This window comes from Canis aureus, chromosome X, assembly GCF_053574225.1.
Source record: "Canis aureus isolate CA01 chromosome X, VMU_Caureus_v.1.0, whole genome shotgun sequence".
Lineage (NCBI taxonomy): Eukaryota > Metazoa > Chordata > Mammalia > Carnivora > Canidae > Canis > Canis aureus.
Window position 1 is genome coordinate 28,163,086 of NC_135649.1, and position 23,951 is coordinate 28,187,036.

Here is a 23,951-nt window from a genome sequence, read left to right on the forward strand (position 1 = left end):
ACAACCCTTTCCTTGGGTTTGATTCATTTGCTAGAGCAGCTCATGGAACTTAGAAACATTTTGCTTAAAAGATTACCAATTTATTATAAAAGTTCTTCTCAGGAAGAACTGGATGGAAGAGATGCAGAAGGCGAAGTATGGGGAGAGGGCACGGGGCTTCCATGCCCTCCACACGCGCCACTCTCCCAGGGTCTCCACTTGTTCACCAACCCAGAAGCACTGCAGCCTGTCCTTTGGGTTTTTATGCAGGTTTCATTACTTAGGAATGATAGATTATATCATTGGCCACTGGCAATGGATTCAACCTCCTGCAACTCCTGCCCTTCCCTGGAGGTTTGGATGGAGATACTAAAAGTCCTAATCCTCTATCATGTGGTTGGTTTCCCTGGCAAATCAGCCCCCATTCTTAGGTTACTTGAGGGCCTTCCAAAAGTCACCTCACTAACATGACAAAAGGCAGCTTTATCACTCTTATCAGAGGAGATTCCAAGGGTTTTAGGAACTTTGTGCCAGGAACAGGGTCCAAGACCAAATATACATTTCTTATAAATCACAATGTCACACCTTCTGAAGCTTTGAAAATAGTTTTTCAACAGCATCTGAGTATCAGAGTACATTATCCAGAAAAAGAGAAGCCTGGTTGCGGACATACTGACAAGCAGAGAAGGAACATTAGGCCGCCTTCCTCTCTGCTTGCTTTGTACCACTTAACAGTGATCCCTGCTTGTGTAACTGTAATGACTTTATTAAGAAATGTGTTCTTGAGTAGTAAACTTAATCTATCAGACAAATAAAACCACAAATTTAGTTGAACTGGAAATCACTTGTTACTTTGGCTCTTTAACTATCATTATAACATAAATTGTAACAGTTACAACCGTCTCTGGGAGTACATGGATATTTTACAGCTATTGTAAATGAGCGTTATTACAGTTGGAGATACGTGGCTATAAAACCACAGGAAAGGTAGTTGAAGAAAGAACACCTGGTTATGTATAGGTTTCCAAGCCCTGTGTATCAAAAGACAAAAAATATGTGCTTCACTATCACCTTTTAGGTAATAACAGCAGGTTACTGTATATTTATGCACTACAACACTGCACACATTGGCTACACAGATGGTTTAAAGAGTCATGATTCCCAATCTGTGTGTGGCTCTATTCCCTGAATTAAACCTACCCCTGAGACTAACAGCATTTCCTTTCAAATAATTTTAAGTATCTAATCTCTAGTCTTCTGGACAGGATTCATAGCATGGAACATTTGATAGGTCCTTTTTTAAAAAAAATTTAAGGGCAAATATTATTAGCCACAGCTGGCTGATGAAGAAACTGAACCAAAGATATTTTATCTTAAAGCAAAGTGCCATACCCCAACAAAAAGAATGAAAAAAAAAAACCTTCACGAGTAGGTAACATACATGTCACCAATAGACTTTTAAAAAGGTTCAACCTCACTAGTTATCAAATAAATGCAAATTTAAACCATAGTAACATACCATTTTCCCACTCTCATATTGAGAAAAGTTTACTGACAGTGCTAACATTTACTTGATGCTGGTAAGGATGGAATAAGGTGGGCTCCCCCACTACTACTTAGAAACTTCCTGCACTAGAAAGTAATAACTCATGTTGCATCAGGAGTCTTTAATATATTCTTATCATTTCACCTGGTAATTTCACTTGTTGAGTTCTGTATTAAGGGAAAATGTTCAACAAAATATTAAATATGAAAGAATAATGGATCAAAAACTCTAATTTCCAACAATAGGAAGAAGGAAAATAATATTCATATAAGAAGATACTATGCAACCATTAAAATCCACATTTTAAGAATATTTAATAATACGAGGAATGCTCAAGATAAACATTAGCTAAAAAGTAGGACATAGAACTTTTAAGTACAATCCTAGTTGTATTTCTTGAATGTATAAACAGATTATGCAAAAAAGAGAGATGAATGGAATGCAGCCAAGTATTAGCAGTGATTAGCATTGGAGGATGAGATTACAAGTAATTATTTTCTTTTTCTATTTCTTTATTTTCCAATTTTTCTGCAATGATAAAACATCACTTTTATGATGGAGGGTGGTGTTTGAGGAAATTGTTTTGAAAACCAAAGTGAACAAGGGAAGACTGGACTTTGAAATGAGAATGTGGGCTTTGCAATTGTAGGGGTGGAAAATTTTTCTCATCTTCCTTTTAGGTTCTTCGGTTGGTCTAATAAAATTCACATGAGACAAATTAATGAGAAAAAAAACAAATTCAATTTTGTACTTATGGAGGCTCCACAAAAATACAAAAGGCTCAAAAACAGTCAAGGAAATATAAGGCTTATATGCCATCCTAAACTAAGGAATGGGAGAGGGTCTTAAGGCTTTAAAGGGAAGGAGGGTGGTTCCCAGGACAAGAATAAGAGCAGATGAGGGCACCTGAGTGGCTCCGTGTTGAGCACCTGAGTGGCTCTGTGTTGAGCCTCTGCCTTTGCCTCAGGTGGTGATCCCGGGATCTTGGGATGGAGTCCACATCAGGCTCCACTCAGGGAGCCTGCTTCTCCCTCTGCCTATGTCTCTGCCTCTCTCTGTGTGTCTCTCATGAATAAATAAATAAAATATTTTTAAAAAGAAGTCCTGGGGATGTAATGGGCAGCATGGAGACTATAGTTAATAAAACTGTATCATATATTTGAAAGGTGCCAAGAGAATAGATCTTAAAAGCTCTCATCACAAGAAAAAAAATATGTAACTCTGTGTGGTGATGGATGTTAACTAGACTTACGTGGTGATCATTTCACAATACATACAAATATTGAATTATTGTGTTGTACACCTGACACTAATATAATGTTATATGTCAATTATATCTCAATTTTAAAAATAAAAATTTTTCTTTTTTTATATTTTTTATTGGAGTTCAATTTGCCAACATTTAGCGTAACACCCAGTGCTCATCCCACCAAGTGCCCACCTCAGTGCCCATCACCCAGTCACCCCAACCCCCCGCCCACCTCCCCAATAAAAATTTTTCAATAAAAATTAAAAAAAAAACTCTGAACCAAGATTTTAAATTTGGACTATTGAGACCCCCTAGAGGTTCCACAATTGGGTTTCTGAACCCCTTTGAGACTGTATTTATAATGTTCATGTATGTGTTTATGTGCATTTTTTCTGGGGACACTATGAAGCTTTCAGATGTTTAAAAGGATCTCTGACCACAAAAATTAAAAATGACCATAAAGTTTAGTTGAGCAGCAAGCGAATCAGTTCAGTTCAACTATGATTAATGTAGTCAAACCCTAATGTTGTTTTTTTTCTCCCTTAGTCATTAGCTAGATATTTAACATTCTGTTCCGGATCATGTTAACAATTCTACAGATATAAATCTAGCATACCAAACCACAGTCACCTTGTAATCTGACACATGAGCCCATTCAAAGCTTAACCTAAATGAGTAATCATTTTATTTTTAAAATAACAATTACTAATGTTATTTTTACCTTTCACCAGTTAGCTGTAAATGTAATTTTATTTGATTCTTAGCACAACTCTGTGGCATGAGGTGGTAATATCACTCCCATTTCACAGATAAGAAAACTAAACCCCTAATAGAAGAAATGACTGGTGCACAGACAAGCTGCTAATGAAATGGTTCCTGACTCCTGCTGTTGACACTTCTCAAAGTCTCTCCTTTCTCGTTTGAAGGAGCAGAATTTGCCACCCTAAAATATGCCTTTTTGGTGTAAAGTTTATTTTAGGCGGATTTTTCTTTTCAGAGAGAGAGAGTGTGTGTGCAAGCGGGCACACACACGAGTGCATGCAAGGTTAGGGAAAGGCAGAAGAAGAGAGAGACTCCCAGCAAGCTATAGGCTGGGCAAGGAGCCCCATGCAGGGCTTGATCCCAGGATCCTGGAATCATGGCCCAAAAGGAAACCAGGAGTAGACGCTTAAGGGACTGAGCCACCCAGGTATTCAGGCTGATATTAAGAGGGGGGCACTTGGCGGGATGAGCACTGGGTGTTATGCTATATGTTGGCAAATTGAACTCAAATAAAAAAAATAAAATAAAAAGAAGCAGCAGACACAGAAGCTCTGAAAACTGAGTAGAAGTCGCCCTTTTGTAAGAGGCATCTATGTTTATAAGGGAAATCTCCGTTTGTAAGGGTGTCTCCCTCTCTGTACCAGGAAGGGGAAGATGGCTCTAAATCTCTAGAAACTCTTATCAGTGGGAAAGGTGAGGACTTAAATCTGCATAAAAACTCTATCCCAGTTTACTGTGCTTTGCCTGAAAACCTGAAAACCTCCCATAACTGGCCTTCCGTCCTCCCGACACCCACCCCCAACATCTTCTTTTGTCTTTAGCTTGAGGTGGATTTAAGGTGGTGGCTTCATGACTGTGAATGCATTTCATGAGAGGAACCAAAGCAGTGCTTAAAATGTATCTCATATCTGTTTTGTAGGCCCACAACCGAAACCTGCTCTCCATAGATTTTGATCACATAACTCGCACAGGAAAGATCTATGATGACCACCGGAAATTCACCCTTCGAATTCTTTATGACCAGACTGGACGACCAATTCTGTGGTCCCCTGTAAGCAGATATAATGAAGTGAACATCACATATTCACCTTCGGGATTGGTGACGTTTATTCAAAGAGGGACGTGGAATGAAAAAATGGAATATGACCAGAGTGGGAAAATAATTTCAAGAACTTGGGCTGATGGGAAAATTTGGAGCTATACCTACTTAGAAAAGGTAAGTATGTCCGGGAAAATAAACTAGGTCTGAGTTTCTGAATGAGAATATTGAAAATGGCCCTAATTACCAAGCTTGGTGAAGAGATCTACAGGAGAAAAGTCTGTCCTGGCAATTCTGCTCTGTAGAAGTAACAACAACAAAATGTATCTATAAGGATAAGTTGTTTTTCTGCTAAAAACTTTCCCCAACCCCACACTCTGCCAGGTACCCTTTCAAACCGAAGTCAGGATAATGGCTTAGCTTTCTCCTCATTTGAGCATATTTGCTCACGCTCTTGAAAAGGCACCTTTATTATTATGAAAGCTCACACTGAGGTAAAATAGGTAGAAAATTATGAAATTGTGTGTTAATGTATCTCAGCTCTGGAAAAGAGCCTCTTACACAGAGGATAAGGAATTCTAATTTTGTTGGGATAATCAGTCAAGTTTTAGTAGCATACATTTTAGGACTGATTTTCACAAGTAATCAGTCTGAGCAAATGGTGGCAGTGGGGCCTCATTGGTAATAGTCCTTTGTGTACAGAGAGTCTCCAGCAGCACCCGTAATGGGAGCTCGTGGGCTCCTGTCTGATGGAAATAGACAAGGATTTTAATCCCACCACCGGAACCATTTGTCAGACAGCCTCCATGTGGCAAAATGGTTTCTGGCCAGATCAGTAGCAAAGAACCATAAGAGAAAATGATTTCCATCCACCATCTCAATTTCTGATGTCCTAAGATGGTGTCTTTTGTTTCCCAAATCTATCCATTCAACTGAATTCATCAGTCCTGAATTAATTTCTGGGAAAATTGAAAAATGCTTTCCCTTGAGGATTCAAGGGTAATGAGTGCAAGTTAACCCCTAGAAGTTCTTACAGAAATCACAGGAGCTCAGAGCTCACATGACAAAATTTCACTCTTTGCACCAAATAACGCCAAGCCTTTCTGATACACTCCCCAAAGTTTTGGGGGAAAATAGCGTGCCAGTGGTTGTATGTGATTATGAAACTATAATACTACTTCCCAGAGGCAGTTGCTGGGGAAATTGCCAAGTTGCAAATGCCTAGGAGATAAAGCAGAATTCCACTTGGGAGCCAGGGTAAAGAAGAGAGTCCTCTGCTGTATCCACCCCTTGTCTGCTGAAGAAATAGATCCAATCTATAATCTGTACTCTACACTGGGAGCACCTGAATCTTATACAGAGTGGATCTCTCCTCTTGAATTTTGGTAACAAGAATGATTTGAAAAATCCTATGGCTCATGTGCATAAAGTGCTGAACTCGGTACAAAATTCTGTGCATCCAGATATTTGGTGGTACGTTTACAGGGGCAATGCATGTAATGACGACCTTCATATGAAAAAAAGGTACCGCTGATTATTAGACTATAGGCTGATTTGTTTTTTGAGGAATGAGGATGGGTTTGCACTGACCCTTTCACAGGTCATACATGTAGCTTGAAGTAACCATCACTCCCTAGGAGTATGCATGGGTTTGAACTCATAACCCCAACTTCATTAGCACCACGGTTTGGCCGCTGAGCTATAACTGCCTGTAGACAGTTACATCTGAGTCTCTAAGACTTTTCATTTAGACTGCCTATACAATAGCGGAAGAGACTACTAAAAACTTGAATATTAGCCCTTCGTGCAGCCTCTTTGACACCAAAGAAGCTATTTTACTTTTTCTCTTTTCTGAATTAGCTGATTATCTCCTCAAACTTTCCTGAGAAAAGAATCATGTGAAGGAAACTTCACCTATGTTCTCTTTGCTACAGAAACTTAGTTGGCAATAACTCTAAAAACAAACAAACAAACAAAACCTCTATGAGACTGCCAGTGTCTGCAGTGGACACAAGACCAGACTGTTGTCTCATGTTTTAAGAGAAGCCCAAAAAAAAAGAGAAGCCCTAGTGACTTCCAAAGACTAGTTTACTGACCAGTGAGACAAGTGGAATCACTTGTGCCTTTTAGTTAGTTGACTTTTGTCCCTTTCTTGAGTTCATATTTAATTTGTTCTCTAATTAAAAGGTAGCCTCAGGGCACCTGGGTGGCTCAGTCGGTTAAGATCTGACTCTTGATCTCAGCTCAGGTCTTGATTTCCAGGTTGTGAGTCTAAGCTCCATATTGTGCTCTATGCTGGATGTGGAGCCTACGTTTTTTTTAAAAAAAAGGTATCCCTTGACTTAATCGTATTATGCAAAACTCAGATCCTGCAAAACACACAACTATGAAATGGTTCTCTACTTTCCAAAAACCATTTATCATGAGATTGATTTTATCAACATTATAATTACCAGTAGTAATAACTAATTCACTCAATAGATATGATGATTAAATGAAATAATATAAACCGCCCAGAACATCTTATCAAAAAACAAAAGTTAGTTTCTTTCAGTTTACATAGTGCATTTTAGGATTTATTTTCCAATCACTAACAAATGCTACTTACTTACCTCTACTTGAAGGGAAGTTAAAATAAGAAAGAACAGAAGGAAGGAAAGGAGGAAGGAAAATGAAAGAAGGAAAAAAAGAACAAAATTAAAGCATGTTTGAAATTGTGATTCTAGAAAATAAAAAGGGAAGGAATAATGAATTTACCAAAATCCAATTTATTTTTTTAAAGACTTTATTTATTTTTTCATGAGAGACACAGAGAGAGAGAGAAGCAGACACATAGGCAGAGGGAGAAGCAGGCTCCTTGCGGGGAGCCCGATGCAGGACTCCATCCCAGGACCCAGGATCATGCCCTGAGCCAAAGGCAGACGCCCAACCACTGAGCCACACAGGCATCTCCAAAATCCAATTCAGATTTAACTTTTGTGGTGAGGTAATGGGGTTGTCTTCCTGTGCTCTTTTCAGTCCTCTCTTCAACATGGCCTTTGCTGGCACATTCTTTCACTATTCCTGGGACAAAACAAAGACAGAGACTGGCCCTTGTAATATATTTTAAAGTAGGAATTCTCAAGCTCAAAATACTTTGGATATTACCTCTGTAAATTTGCTTGCCATCCCTATACCATGATATATTAAAAAGCAACAGCAAATATTTCACCTCAGTGTGCAGAAATTTTGTAGAAATTGTGTGACTTCCTCTAGAGCAAGTGCAAGTTATGTGTATCATTTTCATGCACAATGGTCTGTAGCCATTAGGAGAAAAATAATTATTTGGGTAATAGCTGCGGTTGCTTAAATGATCTCTTCTCTATTAAAAAAAATCAATTATTGTTTCTTGAATTTTCTCTTTGTGGTCATTAATTCTCTATCTTGATTTATGAGGCTTCTCTGAGTTAATTATATTTTGAAGACTTGTGGGGCTAAAATTTTGCATTACAGTAAAATGTAAATCTTTCAGTTTCCTAAAATCGTTCTTAAGGACTTCATTTTTAAAATGCATTTAAAGATATTTTATAATCATTTAATAAGATGCTTTAGTCTGATACATTCACACAAAATGGTCTCTTCGGGGCTGAAATTTTCAAAGGCTGCCTAAAGGGATACAATGCTGGGTGCCTTGAGCTTCCAGGTGGCCCCACACTGCCATCTGGTGGTTCTTCAAGTGCTTTACCTTTTCAAATTTCTACCTTTGCTCATTTCTATTCTTGTTCAAATGAATCTACATGCTTGCTCTTTTTTTCTTCTTTACAATGATCTCTTTTAGGATCTCACAACCAATTAAAAAAATACAAAGTCTCCCACTCTATTGTTTGGGCTCATAAGAAATGGCCCTTTATCCTGTCGTAGCAGCCCTGTGGGCACTGGATGGACTCACATGCATTGTTTTTGAACAAACTGAGACTAGTGCCCACCCAAAGTGAAAAAGCAGCCAAGTGAGAGCTAAATGGCATTCCGGCAACACAACAGTTACATTCACGAGCTTTCTCATCACGTCATCCACATCCTTGCCGTTGGCAGAAAGCTTTAAAACAGACCAGGGAGCTTTTGAGACAGCACAGCATCAGCACCACCTAGGACAGGGGTCAGGCAGTGGCTTACTGCAGCACGATGGACTAGACAGGGGAGAGAACACAATGGCGATGTGTTGTCAATGTTTGGCAAGGCACGCACAGTGACTGGAAAAGGCATAGCCCAGGCAGGCTGGTACTAGATAGTGTGTGGGAGCCATATGGTGATTGTCCCTGGCCCGCATCACAGGTGACAGATGTCATTTGTTCATGGCAAACTGACAGGAGAGACTGGAAAGGAGCTGAGAAACCTGACTTTAAGCATAGAGGTAATGCAAAGGCATTTTTCACCAGCTCCCCCCAGCTTCTGTTGGTTCTGCCTTGGTCGGGGATGTAGTTCTCCCTTCATGTCCTCATGCCAAGTCTCCTGCCTCTGTTCAGCAGGGTTTTGGGGACCTTCGGGCCTTCCACAGGTGATGAGGTGACAGGCTTTCTGTACGCAGCTTTGTGTCCACAAGACAGAGTACGTGGTGGGAAGAAGCAGAAAGGAGGAACAAATGAGCAAATAATTGCAGACTTTGACTTCATGGTTCTGACACACGATTCAAAATCAATAATTCTCAGAAGGGCAGGGAGGATATGCATTTTCAAGAAATATATTTAATACCAGAATATAATTGCATATTTAGAAGACTGAAGTGTATATTATTATAGGCTTACATAATTCATATTCATAAATATTAATGTATTTTATGTTTAGCAAATGAAGAGATACCTATTGTTTTCATGACACAAACTTCAGAAAATAAAGCTCAATTAAATCCTTTTGCTTGATAAGGTAATTCTCAAGGAGGGAGGGGTAAAGCTTCCTTAGAGAGTTATATCAGAGTCTCCAGGGGTGAGCATTTTTTTTTATTAAAAGATGAGATTTAAATGTTTCTCAATTAGAAATAGGATTGAGGCCTCTGTAAAACAGTGCTCCTTTTATGTTTAGATTTAAAGTTAAAATAATAACAAAAAAAGTTAAAATAAGGTAAACCAATATCAGTGAAATACCTAAATACAAGTGAGGCATTATAACTCCACAAATAACTTTCTGAAATACAGATCAGTTTTGAGGAAAGGGGTTGCATATCCAGAGAATTCCTCATTTTTTAATGGCATGTTCCCCCAATATAATTTAAAACATGAATTACTTGTCAACTACACTCAGATTTTTTTTTTAATGTCAACTATAGGGACTCCTGGCCAGCCCAGCCAGTAGAAGGTGCAACTCTTGATCTTGGGGTTATTAAGTTCCAGCCCCATGTTGGGTATAGAGATTACTTAAGAATAAAATCTTTTTAAAATGTCAACTATATTCAAAAAATAAATAAAACATAAATTGCAAAAAAATAATTGTTATATTTTATATACAAGTTTTGAGGAGACATTACAACTACGTGAAGTCAATAAATACTTTTTGGTGGCTATAACTCAATATGTGGCATGCCCTCCCCTCCACTTACCTCCCTCCAGTCCACCTCCACATGGATGGTACTACACAAACAATAACCTTTCTGGGGTTATCTATGACTTGATTGTTTCTCCCAGCTTTGCAAGCACCCTCTCTTTCAACTTGTCTTTCAGTGATTGGTTCCCTGTTGCCAACATGCTTAAGTCCGGCCTCCTTAGCATGGCTTAGAAAGCCCAGCACAATCTGGACCCAGCCTGCTTAACTGGCCTCATCTCTTGCCATTCACCAGTACCCCCCAACACACCCATGCTCTGGCCACACAAAATTCCTCTCATTCTCTGAAAACCCATGTCCTCTTTCTTATCCAGACCTTCACAATGCTGTGCCCCCTGTCAGGAGTACTCCCTCCCTACCCTGCTCCCCCCACCTCTTTACCTTCACCTGGCCAAACCCTAGTCATTCTTTAGGTCTCAACTCGGATGTCACTTTCTCTGGGCAGCCTTTCCTGACTTCTTAAGTCTAGCTTAGCTATTCTTCCTCTACTCGCATAAGCACCCTGTCCTTCTTCCATCATAACACATTGCACACTATATTGCAGTTGCTTGGTTGCTTATCTTTCTCCTCCATTAAGCTGTAAGCTCTACGAGGATAGACACCATTCCTGCCCATTGTTATATCCACTAAGGTCCACCTCAGTGCCTGACACATAGCAAGTGCTCAATAAATCTGTGTTGAATGGATGAATGTGTTTATTTAGTCTCCTCAACTTCAGTGGTACATATTATGCTATTTTGCCTTTGTCTCATTTCAGTCCGTGATGCTTCTCTTACATAGCCAGCGACGTTACATCTTTGAATACGACCAATCAGATTGTCTGCTCTCCGTCACCATGCCTAGTATGGTGCGCCACAGCCTACAAACCATGCTTTCAGTTGGCTACTACCGGAACATCTACACCCCACCAGACAGTAGCACTTCTTTTATCCAAGACTATAGTCGAGATGGCCGACTACTACAGACCCTGCATCTGGGAACAGGGCGCAGAGTTTTATACAAATACACCAAGCAAGCAAGGCTGTCTGAGATTCTCTATGATACCACTCAGGTCACATTAACATATGAAGAGTCTTCTGGGGTGATTAAGACAATACACCTGATGTACGACGGCTTCATTTGCACAATCAGATACAGGCAAACAGGTTTGTTGTGAAAGGGTGGTGATGTGTACAACCATATGGGTCAGTATTGTTTTATGAAATTTTTACCGGCCACAGTGTGAAACAGAAGCATTAACCTGTAGTCATCCAATCCAATAAACATTCACTTTACTTACTAAATATCTTCCATTGAAAATTTAAAACCCCTGTTATAGGCTGCATGAAAGCTGATTCCTTAAAAACCTACTGGGCATTTCTCTTTCTGTGTCTCAGCTCTTGGAAAAGTTGAGATCCAAGAACGTGGTCGAACTGTGTCCTCCATCCTAACTCTCCACCAGATCTTCCCAGAGACACAGCTACAAGACTTGAGCGTCCCTGGCAAGGGCCTAAGCCCCGTGTGACCTTTATAAGCCTCAGTTGATGACAAAACATGTTCAAAAGTCAGGACTTTTGAATATATTTCATCCTTTGGGCTTATAAAATGCCCAAAGTCAGTTACCTTAATGCTGGACTTTGTCAACACCTGACCTACTGACTTTGTCACATAGGTTAAACAAATTAAAAGTACTTTTGTCAGTTATTATAACAAGAAAACATGTTTATAATATCAGTCTCACCACCCCAAGCCACTGAATGAGTTATTACTTAAATAGTTCCTTGTAATTAAATCATTCTATAACTATAGCATCTGGTATTCTTTTCATATTTAATGACCACAACTATAAGAGTATGTATCTATGAGATGATATGCCCAGGTGTGAATGTAAAAGTATCACTACTAAAGTCAGTGACACTAGATCTTTCTGACTGCTCAACATTATGCATCTAGTTCTGTTCTCATTATTTTTATTTTGATTCTTCAGGACCTCTTATTGGACGCCAGATCTTCAGATTCAGTGAAGAAGGTCTGGTGAATGCTCGGTTTGACTACAGCTACAACAACTTCCGCGTCACCAGCATGCAAGCTGTGATCAATGAGACCCCTTTGCCCATAGATCTGTACCGATATGTTGATGTTTCTGGTAGAACAGAGCAGTTTGGAAAATTCAGTGTCATTAATTACGATTTAAATCAGGTCATAACTACTACGGTGATGAAGCACACCAAAATCTTCAGTGCCAACGGACAAGTTATTGAAGTTCAATATGAAATCCTAAAGGCAATTGCCTACTGGATGACTATTCAATATGATAATATGGGGCGTATGGTAATATGTGATATAAGAGTAGGAGTAGATGCCAACATAACAAGATACTTCTATGAATACGATGCTGATGGGCAACTTCAAACTGTTTCTGTAAATGACAAAACGCAGTGGCGTTATAGTTATGATCTGAATGGAAACATCAACCTCCTAAGCCATGGGAATAGTGCTCGTCTTACTCCTCTCCGATATGACCTCCGAGACCGCATCACCAGACTAGGAGAAATTCAGTATAAAATGGATGAAGATGGCTTTCTGAGGCAGAGGGGAAATGATATCTTTGAATATAATTCTAATGGTCTGCTGCAGAAAGCCTACAATAAGGCTTCTGGCTGGACTGTGCAGTATTATTATGATGGGCTTGGGCGACGTGTCGCCAGTAAGTCCAGCCTAGGGCAACACCTTCAGTTCTTTTATGCAGACCTTGCCAACCCCATAAGAGTCACTCATTTGTACAACCACACGAGCTCAGAGATCACATCTCTGTATTATGATCTCCAAGGTCACCTTATTGCCATGGAGCTAAGCAGTGGTGAAGAATATTATGTAGCCTGTGATAATACAGGCACCCCACTGGCTGTATTTAGCAGTCGAGGTCAGGTGATAAAGGAGATATTGTACACACCTTATGGAGATATATATCATGACACTTACCCTGACTTTCAGGTCATCATTGGTTTTCATGGAGGACTGTATGATTTGCTTACTAAATTAGTGCACCTGGGGCAACGGGATTATGATGTTGTTGCTGGTAGGTGGACGACACCTAATCATCACATATGGAAACAGTTGAACCTCCTTCCTAAACCATTCAACCTCTACTCCTTTGAAAATAACTACCCAGTTGGCAAAATTCAAGACGTTGCAAAGTATACCACAGGTATAAAACTTTACACTAAACTTGATATAACATTATGGTGTTTATCATATAATCTCAGTGCCTCTGTAAATATGCTTCCTCTTCCTGCCAGTTAGGCCACAAGTTATTGTGCAGTCACTCTCTTCCTTAGTCTGCTAGAGTGAGCAGAACTGTGCATGTGGCAGAAGACCTGATACTTTTGCATCCCAGGACACCTTTTCTTCCCTTTTAAGCATTCTGTTTATAGTTCTCACTCTTAAAAGCTTATATGAAGGGTGCCTGGGTGGCTCAGTTGGTTGAGCATCTGCCTTCAGCTAGGGTCATGATCTCGGGGTTCTAGGATGGAGCCCCAGCGTCGGGCTCCCTGCTCAGTGGGGAGTCTGCTTATTTCTCTTGCTCTACCCCTCCCCCTGCTTGTGTTTGCTGTCTCTCTCATTCACTTTCTCTCAAATAAATAAAATCTTTTTTAAAAATCTTATATGAATAATTTCATAAAAGAAAAATTCAGGATTATGTTCTACCAAATAAATCTAATATTGTGGACTGTGTGACCTCAGTGCTATTATCACATTAAGAGTTTCAGTGCTGTAAACTGAACCTATCTCTGTGATTATCCATGAATCAAAAGGTTTCCCTGTAGAGAGAGGATCATATATTTTAGAGCAGGTGATAGTAGGGAGAATTTTATCCCTAACTTCCCATTGGCTGAACATTTTGAAGGCAGGAGAGGTACAGTTCAGGCTTTCCACAAAGGTTGTAAAGTATGGGCTTCATCATTTTTTTCTTTTATATTTTGTGCCTCACAGACATTGGAAGTTGGTTGGAGCTGTTTGGTTTCCAGTTACACAATGTTCTACCTGGATTTCCCAAACCAGAATTAGAAAATTTGGAATTAACTTATGAACTTCTACAGCTTCAGACAAAAACTCAAGAGTGGGATCCTGGAAAGGTTAGTTAAAATTTTACCATCTCTATTTGTCTGAAAAAGCAGATCATCCAACACCATGACATGGCATTAACATATATTCATTTACTTCTTTTTGAGTTGTCTTGAATATTCACTGAAATGTCCACAATTGTCCATTAATTAATTAATTAATGAGGAGGTAGGAAAAAAGTTTCCATGAAGAAAGGATCAGAGAATTGGAGCTTTTAGAAAAGACAAGACTAACATGGGATTTGATGACTTGCTGCAGTAAACAAACAAGAGAAACTAAACTTTTAAAATTCTGAAACGGGCTGCCAAGGGCAATTATGGATTCTGTATAGAGAAAACTGTTCACTGACATAAAAATTTCCAACAGCAAAATAATTTAAGGCATAGTGCATTAAAAGCATGGGAAGAACAGAATTAAATTATTCTGACAAAGAAAAAGTATGTAAGAGCATTGAAGTAAAAATAATAAATATTATAGGGATAAAGTGTCTGGGAAAATAGGAATACCAAACTATTCACGGTTCAGCAGATAATTTCATCAAGAGTATGAGGTACAAATGAAAACAAGAAGTAACTTTTCCCTACAACTGAAAGAAATGGAGGAGTGTCTCTTTGCAGAAAAAAAAAAAAAATTACTTCAGCAAAATAAAACAAATATGGATGGGGGGGCTTGAAATTTAAGTGTAAAAAATCAGAGGCACCTGGCTGCCTCGGTCAGTTGAGCATCTGCCTTTGGCTCAGGTCATGATCTCAGGGTCCTGGGATTGAGCCCTGGATTAGGCTCCCTGCTCAGCGGGGAGTCTGCTTCTCCCTCTGTCCTACCCTCACCCCAGCTCATGCTCTCTCACTCTCACTTTTGCTCTCTCTTAAATAAATAAATAAAATCTTTTTAAAATTTATAAGGGAAAGGCAATTCTAAATAGGTACTATAGGCTTATCCTGTTTTGTAAAGTCATATAATATGTAAAAGTAATATTTGTAATTAAAAAGTAATTAAGTCTTTTTTATAATTAAAAGTCCTTTAAAAAGTTAATCAAAATGTTGAAATTGCTGAAGCTTTGTTATGGATACTTGGAGGTTCACTATTCTCTTGATTTCCTAATATTGAAAATGCCCATAATAAAAAAGGGTTGTTGGGCAGCCCCGGTGGCTCAGCGGTTTAGCACTGCCTTCAGCCCAGGGCATGATCCTGGAAACCCTGGATCGAGTCCCACATCGGGCTCCCTGCATGGAGCCTGCTTCTCCCTCTGCCTGTGCCTCTGCCTCTGTGTGTGTGTGTCTCTCTCTCTATATAAATAAATAAATAAATAAAAATGTAAAAAAAAAAAGGTTGTTTTTTTTTTAAGTACACATAAGAAGATCAGTGAACTTCTTACTGATTTGTTGTAGTCATTTATAAGGTCACAATCTCTTAATTTTTTTAAAGATTCTATTTATTTATTTATGAGAGACACAGGGAGAGAGAGAGGCAGAGACATAGAGACACAGGCAGAGGGAGAAGCAGGCTCCATGCAGGGAGCCCGATGCGGGACTCGATCCCGGGTCTCCAGGATCAGGCCCTGGGCCGAAGGCAGACACTCAACCGCTGAGCCACCCAGGGATGCCCTGGTTACAATCTCTAAAAGCAAGAATAGGGCAGCCTGGGTGGCTTAGCGGTTTAGTGCCTTCTTCGGCCCAGGGCCTGATCCTGGAGACCCGGGATCGAGTCCCGCATTGGGCTCCCTGCATGGAGCCTGCTTCTCCCTCTGCCTGTGTCTCTGCCTCTCTCTCTCTCTCTGTCTCTCATGAATAAATAAATAAAATCTGTAAAAAAAAAAAAGCAAGAATAATGCCTTAAGCCATCTCTACCCTCACCGTGGCTACTGTATCACACCACACAGAGTGACAAACAGCTAGTCAGTATTAGTTACACTGGTGAAATTAAAATGTCTTTCTTCAGGAGGAGCTGGACCCACTTACCTTGAAGTGGCTCCTAGCTCTGAGATTCTATGATACCAAGCTTGAACAAATCACCCTATGTTTAACTCACCGAGGCCACAAGAAGTATATGCAAGGTGACCCAGTAACCTGTTAGTCGTGTCCTTGCCAAATCTCTGATGAAGAGATTCCAAATTTGGAGTGAAATTTGTTGTGAAATCACTCACCGGAACGGTAAGGCAAGAAGGTGCTTTTCACAATCACCAAGCATTTGCACTGTACCTTTCTTCTTTCCTAGACCATTCTAGGTATTCAGTGCGAGCTCCAGAAACAGCTCAGGAATTTCATTTCCTTGGACCAACTTCCTATGACCCCTCGATACAATGATGGACGGTGCCTTGAAGGAGGGAAGCAACCAAGGTTTGCTGCTGTTCCTTCTGTCTTTGGAAAAGGTATAAAATTCGCCATCAAGGATGGCATAGTAACAGCCGATATCATAGGAGTAGCAAATGAAGATAGCAGGCGGCTTGCTGCCATTCTCAATAATGCTCATTACCTGGAAAACCTACATTTTACCATAGAGGGGAGGGACACTCACTATTTCATTAAGCTCGGGTCTCTGGAGGAAGACCTGGTGCTCATTGGTAACACAGGGGGGAGGCGGATTCTAGAGAATGGTGTCAATGTCACTGTGTCCCAGATGACTTCTGTGTTGAATGGGAGGACTAGACGGTTTGCAGATATCCAGCTCCAGCACGGGGCTCTGTGCTTCAACATCCGGTATGGGACAACTGTCGAAGAGGAGAAGAATCACGTGTTGGAGATTGCCAGACAGCGCGCTGTGGCCCAGGCCTGGACTAAGGAGCAAAGAAGGCTGCAAGAAGGGGAGGAGGGTATTCGAGCATGGACAGAGGGGGAGAAGCAGCAGCTGTTGAGCACTGGGAGGGTACAAGGTTATGATGGGTATTTTGTTTTGTCTGTTGAGCAGTATCTAGAACTTTCTGACAGTGCCAACAATATTCACTTTATGAGACAGAGCGAAATAGGCAGGAGGTAACAAAAAAAATCTCTGCCTTTGCGTCACCAAAGACTGCCTGTTTTTAAAAACATAAAATGGTTTATTGTATTGGTTTTCTAGATCAGAACTCTGTATATGTAAATATGGAGGAAAAACATATCCAACTGCCTTTCAATGTGACGGAAGATGGTATTTTAATATTGTTTGTTTAAACTCTTTAAGAAATGACAGATTTTTAGTTCTTGTGTGGCAGTATTCAAAATAACACAAGTAAAACAGCTAAAACAAAAGTATTCAGAAAGCACCACTTTAAATTTGTCAAGCCATGCACATGTTCAAATATAAAGAACTCAAGGTTCTATATCTCTATCGTGACACAAAATTTCACATTTAACCGTCGGCAGAGCTTATGGGCTATTTGAAGATGTGGTGCAATATTCTGAACCTTGCATTTCGAAAGACTGCCAGCCCTCTCACATTTTCCAGATGCGTAATAGGAAACGTAAAAAGAAGTGTAAAATGTCCTCAGCCACCATCTCCCAGAGTCAGGACCCATTTGCCTCTCCTCCCTGGTTATTCCTCCTTGCTTGTGAAAGTAAATGCCATGTTGTTGTGCTGTGTTTTGGCGTGTGGTGGCTGGGTTCTGCCTACCACGCTTCCCTGCGGGTGTGGTAACCAGACTGAATTGCCACTATCTGCTTGTGTGTACATGATACCAGGGCAGCTGGCCAGTGTTAACTTCTCCCACACAACCTGTTCTGACTACATTTTTTTACCAAATTGTCCAGCTGTATTGGCATCATGTAAGCATAGCTTTCATTAACCTGGGTAGGAATTTCTCATTTATATATAGGGTGTGTTTTGGTCATAGTTTCACGTTAGTGATTCCGTATTTATACACTAATCCAATGGCTTTGTGCACACGAAAGGTAATTTACTACAAATGATTCTGGTACAAAATAAGAAAAAGAAAAAGAAAAAAGAGGCGTCAGCAGGCATGCATGCCTGACATGCCAATAAATATGTTCACTACTACTGCAGAAATTCACAAGAGCCAAAACCTTTCAAAACAAACAAACAAACAAACAAACAGACCTAGTACTAAGACGAAAGGAAAGTACCAAAGGAAAGACCAAACCAAACATCACAGTAGTTGCTGCCACATTGATTCATCCCCCTTGGATTTATCTTTCAAATGTACAATTCTGCATTGACCATCTCCCAACCACAGTAAGGAAATTTAATTAAGTGAACCCTTTCCGATCTCAGACATTTCAACTAATTATAGAGAGGCAGACTGTTTTTTGCTAAAATAATTTATGCAGTTATTTATTTTAGATCTCTGTCTTCACCCATTTATTTTGATTTAATCATCTGTCCTGCCTAGAAAAATAACTATTTTCCAGGAAGGGTAATTTTGTTCCATGATCAGTTAAACTTTGGAAAAAGATCAGGATTAGTGTTAATATCAGCTGCAGTTTCTCAATCTTTATGAATCCTGTAGTAAAAAGAAGCCCCTTCGTTAGCTGTGAGATTTGTGCCCAGTGACAAAGAGACAGTTTGTAAAACGCTGTGTAATTGTACGTTACCACAAATGAAAATACACGACAGCACAATGTGGCCTGTTGAAAATTCCCCTGAGCCAGCTTCAGCACTTTCATCACTGGGTCTGCACATTTGCTATGTCTGAAGGAAAATTTGATGGAATGTTACAGTTTGGATTCTTTCCAGCTACTGCCTAAATGCAGTGTGGGGGTCATTGCCCTGCTTTGTGATGGCAGTTTTTTTGAAAATATGCAAAGTCAGAATTCAGGCTCAGGTTAAGGTTTCTAAAGAGTCTGACTCCTTACTCCACCAAGTAGAATAAGGGAAAGGCAAGGATCTGCACAGCAGGGGAAGGTATATCCAGACATTTCATTTTCAAAAACATCAGGTTGAGATTACCACATTCTTACACATGTATTCCGAAAGAGAGAGAATTCATGATGAGCTCCTCTCTCTCTTTTTTTAAAGGTTTTATTTATTCATTTGAGAGAGAGACAGAGAGCATGAGGGGAGGGAGGGGCAGGCGGAGGGGGAGAAGGAGAAGCAGACTCCCCGCTGAGCACAGATCCCAATGCTGGGCTTGATCCTAAGACCGGGACCAGGACCAGGACCAGGAGATCATGACCTGAGGTCAGGGCAGATGCTTAACCAACTGAACCACCCAGGTGCCCCTCCTCTCTCTTTTTAATTGGAAGCACACCAGCTCAAGAGATTACTAATATAGACTACAATCATATTATTGCTTTTCTTTTTTCTGAATCAGGCCTGCGTTAGTGGTACAGTATTTATTTAAGATGGGATTCTAAAATTATGAACAAACTTGTTGAAAATTTGAATACCTCCACACCAACCTAAAAATGGACCTTAAATTCCTAGAACCTCTGATTTTCTTTTAAATCAATGGAAAAATAATTTGCGAACTGTATATAGAGAGTGCATTCATAAATGTGATGATGTATTTTATCACTAATCCAAGATGTCAATATTAGAGTCTATTTTGCTTATATTTTAAGCGATTATTATACTTTTTTGCAATTCACTGATGTATCATTTTCAAACTGCTTTAAATATCCATTAGAAACAAATATTTGAAGCTTTTACTTAATAGTAATTACCTTGAACTGTGCATTTCTAGTTTGTAATACATATTTATTTAGTTTGTGCCTTTAGTTTCTTAAAGTTATATTTGTATTATATTCAGGAAATGCACTTTTTATCACTTACAGCTGTGGTTTTAATACTGCCTTGAACTATTATTACTCTCTTTACAACTTCCAAAGTTTTTGGAAAGAAAGAGGAAAAACCCAAAAGGTTAGCACCAATGAACAGTAAATCTAAGAGAAACATTTTGGCATTTCTTAATAAGAACACGGAGATATTGGGTACATAGTTCAGCTGAATACAAAGAATGCCTTCATCGATTTGTAGTTCTGAAGTTTAACTTAATGAAAGAACAATTTGTTTGCATTTCCTGATGAAAGTAAATGCATCCTAAAGAGAAAGATATGAATTTCTCAAACCCAGAGCACAGGCAGCTGACACTGCACAGCCACACACTATTCAAGTAAGCTCAAATGAGAGCATGCTAGTTGGGCTCTCACGAAGAACATTCTGGGCTGGAGGCAGAGAATACTCTGTGGTTGTTTCTTTTTCCTAGTTAGGCCCATTTTATTTGTGCTGTTTTGTTTTGTTTTGTTTTTACTCTTGCACTACAGTCTAGAGATCCAAATGAACTGCAAAGTTGACAGTTTAACAGACATTTAAAAACATATATTTTTAGTTGTCATTCTAATCTTATTGATTAGAAGCATGACTCCTGAAGGAAAGGGAAATAAAGCCCAATTCATACTAATTTCTAGCAAAACACTCACCATATAAATAGACATATGTTTTATTTTTAACCCAGCAAAATACTGTATAAGTATGTCCTTTACTGTCAATTTATCTAGAAGACCTATAATATATAGACTATATATATAATATATATATATACAACATAGCCAAATGTATAAAAACTTGACAATGTATAATTTGGAATTCACATGCTAACTACATAGAGAAGTATAAAATTGAATGATAATTTTTCTAAGATTTTTCTTTTTCATCTCTGTTGACACAGTTTCAAACATTCTATCATGTTGCTCCTACTTTTTTTCTTTTCTTTCCTTTTTTAAAAATTCATTTTTAACCAGACTAGACCCCACTGTAATATCACCTGAGAGAGTCAGGGTGAAGTTTTTGCATTTATAAAGATACGTTCCTGTAAGGGCGATTATAATGAAAGCAAGAGTGCAGGAATCAACTATTGAAAGACACTTTAGGGGAGACTGGAGTGTATTCTAGCTTGTGGAGAGACAGAAGGCTACAGATTGGATGCAACATTCTTGTTTTCTTGGAGAAACTCACATACACATAGCTGACTTGACTAGTACTTCAGATCTCAGACTGCTCTTCCACAGCCTTCTGTAAGGTTCTTTATTCTGCAAAAGAAAAAAAAACAACAAAAACAAAAAAAAAAAAACACAAAAAAATTTAAAAACATTAAAAAACAAAAAAAAACAAAAAAATTTAAAAAGCAAAACAAAAAAAAACAGAAAACAACAAACAACAAAAAGAATTCAACCACAAAATAGTGACTGTTATTTCAGTGTGTCCTTCATGTGAAAGCTCTTAAGGACCAAACCTACTACTGTGTGTAAGAAGAAATTACTTCCTAAACAGTAACTGAAAATAGTTAGTTAAACTTGCTGTGGATTTTGTCTTGGCAGTTGTCATCTTACATTATTTGTCAAAGGAAATGTGTTTGGCAGTTAAAAATCTTTCCTTAGATTTAGTGGTGGACTTTAACCTCTTAAATAAATGTTAGTATATCAGATTGTGTCCTTGAAAAATATTTTACTTGTATGAATCATGACAATGTCTAGATCTTTACTATTCTTCTGGCAAAAGCATCAGTAAGAAAGAAGGTGAAAAAGAGAAGTATAGCCTTTACGTCAGAAAAATATTCTTTTTAGCTGCTTACTTTCTCATGAAAAGTAAAGATGTTTACAGTGTATGCCAAGATTTTCAGTTTCTATATAACAACAGTTAGAGGTTCTAATCATACTGAAAATTGTGTTATAATGGCCTGAGCCATGTTGCTAGGAAACAATAGGTTCCAATTTTGTATTCCTGCTCTCACTCCTGTGCTGAAAAGTGACTGGATACTGTACAGGTTCATGTTCTCTGGCTGCAGTTAAATGGTCTTTTGCATTTTGCTCTGGCTTTCAGGCCAGAAGCATGCATTTTTCTACAAGAGCATCACAACAACATGCTGTAAATATTTAAAGTTAAACATTATGTGTCGATATTTGAAAGAAAAAAGTACTTTGAATATTTCATTTTTAAAAAATAAAATTGCAAATGAACACCGTGTCCCATTTTATTCATGCGCCAAACTGCACTCTCAAGTCTGTCTGGTCACCTGAGACTTGAAAAGTAGCTCACTAACAGGGAACAATAAAACCACATCATCTTGAAAATGAAGGTGCAGAAATAAAAAAGGCACTAATCCTAAGCAGATGTCTCTTCATTTTTATTTTTTGTCCAAATAGGATCTCTGACACAAGTTACCATTTAATAAAAAAAGGGGGGGGGGAGAAGAAGAGTAGTAGCTGTGGCAAATTTAAATGCCTCTAGGCTATTACTTTCAAAAAGCTTCTTTCTCTTGTTGATGCCTCTCTGAGCAATGGAAAGAAAATGAATTGCAGAAGGGGTGGGGTAGAGCTAGGAGAGCAGAGCACGCAGATGCATTGGCAAAAAAGCAGAGTGGGGGAGAAAGGCAGTCAGGAAAGACTAAAAAACAACAGCTGGCACGTCCTGGGCAATCACAGTGGCCATTTGGCACTTATTTTTCACAAGAAGGTATTTACGACTGACACCGGGAAAGCGGCCGATAGATCTTGCAAAATCCAGCTTGATAGTAATGGGGCACCCAGAGTCCAAACAACCTGTTTGTTTCTGAAACTTGCTTGGAATCCTGGAATTTACATCACTCTTAAATGCCCTGCTGCCTTTTTATTCAGTGATATATAGGGTAGTCTCCCCTTCTCTGCACTTTCGCGTTTCAGGGCTTCAGCTGCCCCAGAGTCACTTGCTCTCCTCCTTGATCTTCTGATGTTGTCAGGTCAGGAATAGCCTCACGCTGCCCGGTGCGCGCGTCATCCCCCTCACTTCCTCCCATCACACAGGCATTTTATCACCTCGCATCATCGCAAGAAGGGTGAGCACAGCACAGCAGGATGTCTTGAGAAAGAAAGAGTCCACATCCGTGTAACTTTCATTTCAGTATATTGTTATAATTGTTCTTTTTTCTTATTACGTATTGTTGTTAATCCCTTGCTGTGCCTAATCTATAGATTAAACTTTCTCACACATATGTACACATGGGACAAAACATAGTATGTCTAAGATCCGGTACTATCCATGGCTTCAGGCATCCGTGGGAGTCTTGGAACGCATCCCCCACAGATGAAGGGAGATCACTGGAACACAGATGCAGTGAGAAGATTCCTGGAGCAGAAGACAATCTTGATCGGTCCAACACAACCAATCAGCAAAAAGCAACGGGGTCAGGGGACTGGGGGTGGGGGTGAGGGGGAAGCATTAGTATCACCTGGTCATTTTTTTCAACTCTGCATCCCACCCCTCCTGCAGTGTGCAAAACGAAACAGGCCAGAGCGCCTACACGGAGAGAATTATTAAACGAGAGAAGAGATTTCTCCATATCCTTCCCTATTCACCCTGTTAGAGATCTTTGAATATCAGTGCTATTTAAATTTTTAGCATATTACTTCCTTAAATTTATATGATTCTAGTACCTCAGTAATTCTAAGGAGGCAAGCAAGAGTTCATTGTTCCTGCTTGGCAAATGCAATAATAGTAACAGACCGACTTACCTAACTAAGGTCTCAGGGATAATCTGACAAAGCTGAAAAAATTCAAATCTCAAATGTTATGCCTATGGGCTCTCTCCAGTCAATCGGTTTTCTTGTATCTTTCTACATAAAGCTATTCGTTTAAGAGGCCAATGACCGGTCAGCCTGGGTGGCTCAACGGTTTAGCACCGCTTTAGGCCCAGGGTCTGATCCTGGAGTCCTAGGATCGAGTCCCGCATCAGGCTTCCTGCATGGAGCCTGTTTCTCCCTCTGCCTGTGTCTCTGCTTCTCTCTCTCTCTCTCTCT

General features: G+C 39.4%; 1 protein-coding gene across 3 annotated transcripts in view; it reads left to right on the forward strand.

Moving 5' to 3' along the window:
* Nucleotides 1-22,136, forward strand: part of TENM1 (teneurin transmembrane protein 1) — a 794,498-nt gene extending 772,362 nt beyond the window's left edge. For all 3 annotated transcript variants that reach the window (XM_077888554.1, XM_077888556.1, XM_077888557.1), the window contains 5 exons: nt 4,456-4,752; nt 10,904-11,291; nt 12,113-13,333; nt 14,119-14,261; nt 16,465-22,136. In XM_077888554.1, the coding sequence (XP_077744680.1) occupies nt 4,456-4,752; nt 10,904-11,291; nt 12,113-13,333; nt 14,119-14,261; nt 16,465-17,223 (2,808 nt within the window). In that variant the 3' untranslated portion in view covers nt 17,224-22,136. The remainder of the gene's footprint in view (nt 1-4,455; nt 4,753-10,903; nt 11,292-12,112; nt 13,334-14,118; nt 14,262-16,464) is intronic.
* Nucleotides 22,137-23,951: the final 1,815 nt, after the last annotated feature.